General features: G+C 38.4%; 3 protein-coding genes across 4 annotated transcripts; 1 reads left to right on the top strand and 2 right to left on the bottom strand.

The window, feature by feature from the left end:
• LOC104716792 lies at positions 321-2443 on the bottom strand. The gene is made up of 7 exons (XM_010434233.2): positions 2316-2443; positions 1958-2155; positions 1771-1866; positions 1637-1677; positions 1365-1482; positions 720-800; positions 321-617 (listed from the first exon to the last, which is right to left on the bottom strand). Exons 2-7 carry the CDS (start codon positions 2153-2155, stop codon positions 546-548), a joined length of 606 nt encoding a protein of 201 aa, XP_010432535.1. The 5' UTR covers positions 2316-2443; the 3' UTR covers positions 321-545.
• Positions 3210-7281, top strand: LOC104716791 (protein EXECUTER 1, chloroplastic). Of its 2 annotated transcripts, none has more exons than XM_019231140.1 (12): positions 3210-3686; positions 3775-3891; positions 4004-4069; positions 4165-4271; positions 4370-4451; positions 4706-5428; positions 5521-5644; positions 5903-6072; positions 6355-6429; positions 6530-6622; positions 6720-6873; positions 6950-7279. In XM_019231140.1, exons 1-11 carry the CDS (start codon positions 3300-3302, stop codon positions 6810-6812), a joined length of 2037 nt encoding a protein of 678 aa, XP_019086685.1. In that variant the 5' UTR covers positions 3210-3299; the 3' UTR covers positions 6813-6873; positions 6950-7279. The 2 variants fall into 2 exon arrangements, with proteins under 2 accessions (XP_019086685.1, XP_010432534.1); XM_010434232.2 differs by having other exon boundaries at positions 3211-3686; positions 6961-7281.
• LOC104716790 (costars family protein At4g33640) lies at positions 7305-8010 on the bottom strand. Its single transcript, XM_010434230.2, has 2 exons — positions 7839-8010; positions 7305-7665 (listed from the first exon to the last, which is right to left on the bottom strand). Exons 1-2 carry the CDS (start codon positions 7917-7919, stop codon positions 7471-7473), a joined length of 276 nt encoding a protein of 91 aa, XP_010432532.1. The 5' UTR covers positions 7920-8010; the 3' UTR covers positions 7305-7470.

Genomic DNA, 8487 nt, shown 5'->3' with positions numbered 1-8487 from the left:
TAATGACATTCTTCTTGTGTTGTCTGATGATGAGAGTAGCTCAGACGAAAAAGAAAACTTCTTAGTCACAAGTTCAAATGTGATGGATAAGAAGCCAAAAACATGATATTGTAATATAATGAAGATGAATATCGCCAATCTAATGCGATTATTATCTGTCTGATTCTCTAATCTCGTAGCCCAATTATGAATAGATAGAAGAAAGAATTACTCAAACTAACCATAAAATTACAATTTCATTTTAGCTTCGCTTCCTCTTTGGCCTTTAGAAAGATGTAGCATTCATCAATTAGCTACATTTTTCTTATATTGACAATCAATTTACTATATACTGCAAGTAATTTACATCAACATGTCGAAATTCATATTCAGTAGTTCTTGTCTCTTATAAGACAAATATCAAAGCTTCGATTTCAACAAACAAAAAAAACAAAAGAATCTGCTGTTATTATCCAAGTGGAAGGATGAAAACAGAGAGCTCACACAAACGTTTTAATACAAAAAGAAACTGATGTCTTCCATCCAATGAAGCTGTACTATCACATTCACACGTCATCGTCTCTATTCTGATGCTCTAGGAGCAATTGTTCCAACTCTTCCCTGCGTCTGGCTATCTCCTGCAACAACAGTCAATGATTTAGAAGGCATTTGAGGAATATGATAAATTGATAATGATGCAGAGTACAGAAACTAGATGATAATAAACTATCAATACTTGCCTCAAGATCCTTGACGGCTTGTTCTCTTGAAATTTCCTTCTGCTGTCGAGCACGCTTCAGAAAGCCGATGCATAGAACTCCCTGAAGTAAGACAAAGATCAAATATTGACAGTGAAAAACATAAACAAGAACTCAGAGATATTGCCAAGAAAGGGAAAGTTTTTCCCAACCAAATCAAACATTGGCAGATCCAAAATTGGCAGAATAGGAAAGAAAGTGATTCAGGCGAAAGTGGTAACTAAAACCTCGACCAAAAAGCTCATTTTCTAAAGTTGGAAATAACTATAGAGACTTGCTAACCACTATATCAAGCACCTATTGTTCAGAGTTAAGAGCTATCCATGATCCTAAAGGTCTGGGACCAAAGTGGCATCATGGTTTACCAGACAAACCCCATTATATATATCATATAAAGAGAGCTGGTGACCTTCGAAACAAGATGCTAGACTCTTACACTTAAAAATCTAAAGTAACAATAAGATAAACAATCCAAGATCCATTATCGAGTGAAATGCATTCTGATAAGCAAGAGGCAACCACAAACAACGCACAAACAAATATGAAAAACAAGATTGAACAGCAATACAAGAAGAGAGGAATAATAAGCAGATGCGATATTTGAGAAAAAAAAGAAGGAGATCGTACTGAAATGAAATAGATAACCCCACAGGCAAGGAGCAAGTAGCTAGCGATATTCTGAAGAAGCATGAGATCCTTCCTTTGAGCCATATAGTCAGGGAAAGCTCTTGTCATCACAGCAGCACTGAAAATGACACAAAGATATAGTAACCAAGAAACAGTCTCATTCTTAAGATCCTCGCCTTAAATTAGCTTTAAAGCAACACTCCAAAAATCACATTACAACAGAAGCACGAATATTTCACTCCAACACAAGAGGTAGTAAAAAGGTAACTTACAAAATCTGAAGCATTCCTCTCCCAGCCCAGAATTCAAGAACCTGTGTAGAATATCAGAAACAATTCATAGTTAGTAGTAGAAAAATTGAGAAAAAAAAAAGAAAGGAAAGAGATAAAAAAGAGAAAGTATGAACCTTTGAGAATTTGAGAATGAAACCCCATTCCGTCTCAACGAGAACAACAAAGCAAGCAATCACCACAGCATAACACCGGAATATTCCATCAAAGATCTGCTCGGAGGAAACAAACGCTTCAGACAAAAGATCAAATCTAATGACTGCGAACAGAGAGAAGAGAAGAAGAAGAAGAAGAGATGATTACATCGTGGCTGTCTCGGAAGGAGCGAACGGCAGCGAGAACATTAACGACAACGCAGAGAATGGCGATGAGAGAGGTGACGACGCTGAAGCATCTGCAAACCACAAGAAAAGGGTCTGCTCTGTTTCCGAGCTTCAGTTTCGCGGATCGTGGAGAAGGTCTGCCGGCGGGGGTTTCTTCGATTTCATCATTCCTCTCCATCTGAAATCAAATTTCACAGGTGAAAAAAATTACTTACTACTTGCTCTTTGCTTCAGGAGAAGATCCGCCTTCTTAGGTGTGTGCGATTTAGAAAAATCGAAACGGAGAAGCCTTTGTTGTTTGGTAGAGGATTCACAAGTTGGTTACTACTAGTACGTACTGGGGGGAAAAGCTGGATTCTTTCACACCGGACGTTCTCTCAAAGCCTTCTCTTTTAATTTGATTCTTTCTCTTTCTTCTTTGGGATATAAACTCTCAAAGCTTACATCATTGTTGTTGTTATGGTTATACTACTAATTTAATATTTGGGGACACAAAGATATTTTGCATTCATGACCACATCATCATCATTCACAGCTTTTTTTTTATTTATTTAACCAGAGTCGGTTCTAATAAAATACTACTTACTATTCAGAGGCTCCACGTATCCACCAATTTTGATCAAATCTAACTCTACGAATAGACATTTTAGAAGTTTTTCCACATAGGTCCCCCCGCCCCCCACCCCTCCCTATGGGAGAGTGGGTTGCACTCCAGCCTAGTCACATGTTCAATGGATTCGACATATCTTCATCTTTGTGACTTGTGAGAGGTTAAGTTAGTTGTTATAGGGGGTCACAAAGGGTTCATTCATTCATGTTTTAAATAAGAAAACATCAAATAAACAAAAAACTCATCTCATCTCATCTGTTTTTAACTCTTTTAATAACAACGATGTACTCTAATTAACGCGCACACAAAACAGCTAGAGCTTTACGTTAGAGAGAGCCGGAAACTGACTCTATAGGTTTTGGTTAATAATATAAGTATTGCGTTCGTTTGCTTTGCTCTTCTTATATCCATCCGCATACCAAAAACAAAATAAACGTTTTGGTTGGTTAAGTAACATCATAACACAACAACATACATATATAAATAAATAAATAAATAAAAAAACACTCACGAGTCACACATACACATACACTCACGATTCCGTTGGACAAAATCAAAAATATCAAAATCATCAGAGCCCGTTCCATCCACACAACACAAAATATATAACATTATTCGATTCCTCCAAACACCACCACTAAAAGCTCTCTCTCATCTCTCATCTCTCATCTCTCATCTCTCATCTCTCATCGCTCGGTCTCTCTCTCCGGCGATGTCTTCCTTATCCACGCCGCCTTCACAAAATCTCGCCTTTTCCCCAGCCGCTGCCACGTCATCCAGGCTCACTCCCTCCAAAAGACCCTTTTACCCTCCTCATCGTCTCCCCGATCCCACCGCTCTCTGCCGCTGCTCCTCCTCCTCCTCCTCCTCCGATGATAGCCCTAGATGGGACTCCGCGATTCAAGACGTCCTCAAAAGCGCCATCAAAAGCTTCGATTCGGTCTTGAGCTGGTACTCCAGTCAGGACAACGATGCTTACGACGACGTCGAGCAAGATTCGGGGGATATCAACAAGAACCAAGACGATTGGGATTGGGAGCGATGGAAGAAGCATTTCGAACTTGTCGATGACCAAGACCGTCTTCTCTCCGTCTTAAAGGTAAAGGTTCCTCCTCCTCTTCATGATTCATTCCTGATATTGTTGTTCTAATGAGATGGGGTTTTGTATTTTTTGGGTGTACGTACAGTCGCAATTGAAACGAGCCATCAAGCGAGAAGACTATGAAGATGCTGCCAGTCTTAAGGTGGCAATTGCAGCTGCAGCTACAAATGATGCTGTTGGCAAAGTCATGTCCAGTTTCTATGTAATTTAACTCTTCCTTATGATCATAGCTTCTAACAACACTGTTGGGGATACTTACATTTGATTCTGACAGATTTTTTTTTTTTTCTTTTTTTTTGCATTTATTTCTATAGAGAGCTGTTCTAGAAGAGCGTTACAAGGATGCAGTAGACTTGCGAGACAAAGCTGGTGCTGGGTTGGTGAGCTCGTTATTTGTTTTTTTTTCTTCGTTTCTTTTCTAACTGTGGTTTAGCTTCTTCTTGGTGTTACATCGTCTTCTCTATATGGCTGGCAGGTAGGGTGGTGGTCAGGTATTTCTGAAGATGTCAAAGACCCTTTTGGTCTTATTGTTCAAATTACTGCAGAGCATGGAAGATATGTGGCAAGAAGTTATAATCCTCGGTACTTCTATCTATCTTCTTTGCTTATCAATTTATCTGTGGCACTGTGAGTTTTTGTGTATCAAAAATTGTGTTATTTGACTACCATTTCTCTCTCAGGCAACTTAGTACATCTGCTGCTGGTGCTCCTCTTTTTGAAATATTTCTGACACATGATGGAAAAGGGAACTACAAAAAGCAGGTTCTTTTACTCCTTAATCCTAGGATGTTACTGTCCAAATTGAGTAATTGGGGTATTCATTGGAGAATCATGATGTTCCGGTTTAGTTGATGAACTTGGGGGGTATGCTTCATTTGGTTCTTTATTGGAAGCTGAACATTTTCAGTAGATAGCAAAGTGTGATTTCCCTACTTTATCTCTCAAGACGAATGTTTACAGATTATCTAGATCGAGTAATATATTTCGATGTTAAACTGGGATGTGTGCTTCTTCAGGCTGTGTACTTGAAATGGAAGGAGATTTTTCCAGACGTACCTACTATGCCCTCCAGAACTTTAAATTCTGGTAGGTTTTTGACTTCACCGGGAAAGAAGGAAGATACGGGTAATATTGTCGTCGAGAGTAGTGAAGATGAAGAGAGTGATAACTCAGATGATGATTCTGATCTCCTTGAGGAATCTTCTGGTTTCCAAAGTTTCCTGCGAGATATGATTCCTGGGGTCAAGGTCAAGGTTATGAAAGTAACTGCGCCAGGAAGGGTGGACAAGGATTTCATCTCAAAAGTTATTGAGCAGATAGCTGATGAGGAAGATGAAGAGAACGATCTTAATATAGAAGATATAGATGTGGAAGACAGCACTAAGGCTGAAATAGATGAAAAAGATGCTGACATCGAATTGGAATCTGTGACGGATGAAATTGTTGACAACAAAGGAGGGAGAGAAATCGCAGTTAAATTTGTTATTGGCGATATTGTTGATCGGCTTTCTGGAAACCAACCTCTTAAAGAGTCCCTTCGATCCCCTGCCAATCTGGAATCTGTGGAGAATTCTTCATTTTATCTTCGCTTAGAGAAAGACTTAAACGTACAAGAGCCTAAGGGTGTAGAAAGTACACTAATTGATGGAAAAGGTAGCCGCCATAGTAGACGTAGGATTGATAACATTATGGTTGATCTGGCCAAATCAATTGAGAAAGAGAAGAAGATTTCTGTCAAGGTTTGTTTTGCTGTTGTTTATTGGCTATTTTCTTTCTTCTTGTTTTACCTCAAAAAGGGAAGCGCAGCTTATTCTAGAAATCCATGTTACAGATGCTGAAGGATGTTGGGGAGCTATTAAGCCTCACTCTCAGCCAGGCTCAAAACCGTCAACAGTTGTCGGGTTTGACGAAATTCCGTCGCATTGATGTGACACCATCACTAGATCCTTTAGACGGTGAGTGAGTAAAGTGATTGAATGTGTTTTGTCTCTCTAAAGAAAATGGACATGGGCATTGATGGCTCCTAAGCTATTGTAATTTTATTAGTATTGGTAGCTTAGCTGTTATAAGTTAATTTTTTGGGTGTGACAAGTAAGTGTGAGTCTGTGTGATAGAATACTTTAAATTTTGTAACCTTCCCTGGAAATACCATATTTCTCACATCAGCTCTCAGTATGAAATGGATTTTAATTTTCATGTTCTTCTCTATCCAGGACTTTATATTGGCGCACATGGGCTGTATACATCAGAAGTAATCCATTTAAAACGCAAATTTGGCCAGTGGAAAGGTGGAAAGGATTCTAAGAAGCCAACAGATATTGAATTTTATGAATATGTTGAAGCTGTGAAATTAACCGGAGATCCTTATGTGCCTGCTGGGAAGGTTAGCTTTATGTTTTTTCTTGTATGATCTTATTAAGATAGATATGAAAACTTGTAGGTTTTATGGTCAGTGTTAAGAATTTGCGTAATCAAATGACTGTGTTACCAAATATGGTAAAAATTACACGCTGTTACCTTTCTGACTACATAGGAAACCAGTATCATCATGCAATAGTCACTTGGTTGTATACATAATATCCTTCTTTTTTTAGTAACTCTTCCCTACTACTTTTCTATTGCCATATCATGATGTGTGCCTTACCATAGTCTTATCCCATGACAGGTTGCATTTCGGGCAAAGATCGGTAGACGTTATGAGCTCCCACATAAAGGACTCATCCCCGAAGAATTTGGAGTGGTGTGCTTACAACGCTATTCAGATTTATCATTAAGTTATGTGTTCTTATTGAAGTTCTGGTTTGTGTAGCTTCATAATAGAGTTTTTTTCAAAAATGCAGATTGCCAGATATAAAGGACAAGGTAGGCTTGCTGATCCTGGATTTCGTAATCCGAGATGGGTAGATGGCGAGCTTGTAATCCTCGATGGCAAGGTTCCTCTCTTCGTCTCTCACTAAACTAAAACTAACTTGTCCATGACCGAAACTTAAAATGTTGACAATTTTTTTGTGTGTGATGTGGTTGATGCAGTATGTAAAAGGAGGACCCGTCGTCGGATTCGTCTATTGGGCACCTGAATATCACTTTGTGATGTTCTTCAACCGCCTGAGGCTTCAAGCCTAGTTTCTTTTTGGTCTTCTGCTCTACAATCGAGGAAGGGTTTCCTTCTGGCTGTAATCATTGTGTAAGTATACTCCTAGAGACACAAGTAGATATGAAGTCGAGTTGGTACTGAGGAAGATGTAACTGAAATGGTTTAGATTATTTGCAGATTCATGGGATAGGTTATGCCTAGGATAAGATTACTTCAAGATCAGGGTTCACTCTTGGCTTTCTTGAACCTGTATAGAGCTCCTCGCTATCTCTGGAGCTTGGATTAAGGTGCCTAAACTTGCAGCAAGATGTAACACGCGAGAGAGAATCATTGATCATGCAGTCAATTAGTTGGATTCTGAGAGTCAGAAAGGAAACTGGATTGTAAAGCTGGTGAAGTTTCTTTAGAAATGTGTAAATTACTGTTTGTTTCTTCAGATATTGCTGTTATGGATATATAAACTTGGTAAAGCGATGTTATGAGATTCCCTTTTGTATAGCTCTGTTTATATAAGGGCAGAAGAGAGAAGAGTTATTTCCTGTTAATATATTTGTTGCATGCAACAATTGCAAAATAGCTCAAAAGCTTATACGTGATTCCAATAGAGAAGCAAGGAAAACATTGGTCTTGGAGATTTATCAATTTTAACACACACAGAGAGAGAATATAAAGATTATAAATGGGAACTTAGGAGGAGGCAGCAGCAGCTTGTGGTGGTGGTGGTGGTCGGAGAGTGATCTCAACCTTGTCGTGAACACCTTGAAGCAAGAGTTCACCTTCGAAAGCAACAATTTTGCGTTTCTTGGCGGCTCTCAATGTCCCAACCAATGCTTCGAAGATGTTGGCACATCGGTCGTCATTGAACAAGACTCCAAACGTCACCTGAACAAATGAATCTTGAGGATCAGATTCTTATCAATCAACCATTTTTATTATATTTTAAATCTGAGCCAGAGAAATTGTGACGATCTTGAGATAAGAGAATGTGGATTACAGATATAGGGAGATCTAAGAAGAGCTAAGAGCTAAAGAGAGGAAAAGGAAGAGAGAGAAACCTTGTAAGAGCCATCGGTCTGACGAGAACCAAGACGATGGATCTCTTCTTCCAGTTTCTGAATCTCTTCTTCTACGTTCATTCTCTTCTTTCTTTCTTCTAGTTCCTCCTTGGAGAGAATGTTGTAAGAAGAAGAAGAAGAAGAAGAATAGGATTGAGCAAAAGAGAATCTTTCCAATCAGATGAAGACAGCTTGATTAATGATGATGACACATCCCCCAACTTCTTTGTCCTGTCGAAAACAGATACTCACACTTAACCGGTTTGAAACCTTATCGTACCGATTTTTTCTTTAACAATTTACAATTGAATAATTAACCACAACTCCTCCGGTTTAAATAGAGCATCAGCCGGTTTAATCTTATGTAGCTCGGTAATATAAAAATGTAGTATTTGAAACTCTTTTTCGTTTATGTCGTGATGTTGTTTTCCAAAAATATATTCGGTTGATTTTGTTAGAATGTGGTTGGTATATTTATTTGTTAAAGTTTATGAAAATGTGAGCTTTTTGGACTTTGGGACCTTGGAGATCAAGGTTAAATTAAAAATAAAAATTCATAATGTAAATTAAGTTTTACTAAAACTCTTCATCACGGTTCTAAAACTCCTGCGCAAGTAAAAGTAAATTTTCCAAAAAAAAAAAAAAAAAA

This window comes from Camelina sativa, chromosome 10, assembly GCF_000633955.1.
Source record: "Camelina sativa cultivar DH55 chromosome 10, Cs, whole genome shotgun sequence".
Taxonomy (NCBI): domain Eukaryota; kingdom Viridiplantae; phylum Streptophyta; class Magnoliopsida; order Brassicales; family Brassicaceae; genus Camelina; species Camelina sativa.
Note: the sequence above shows the minus strand (reverse complement) of the source record. Positions and strands in the feature narration are given on the sequence as shown.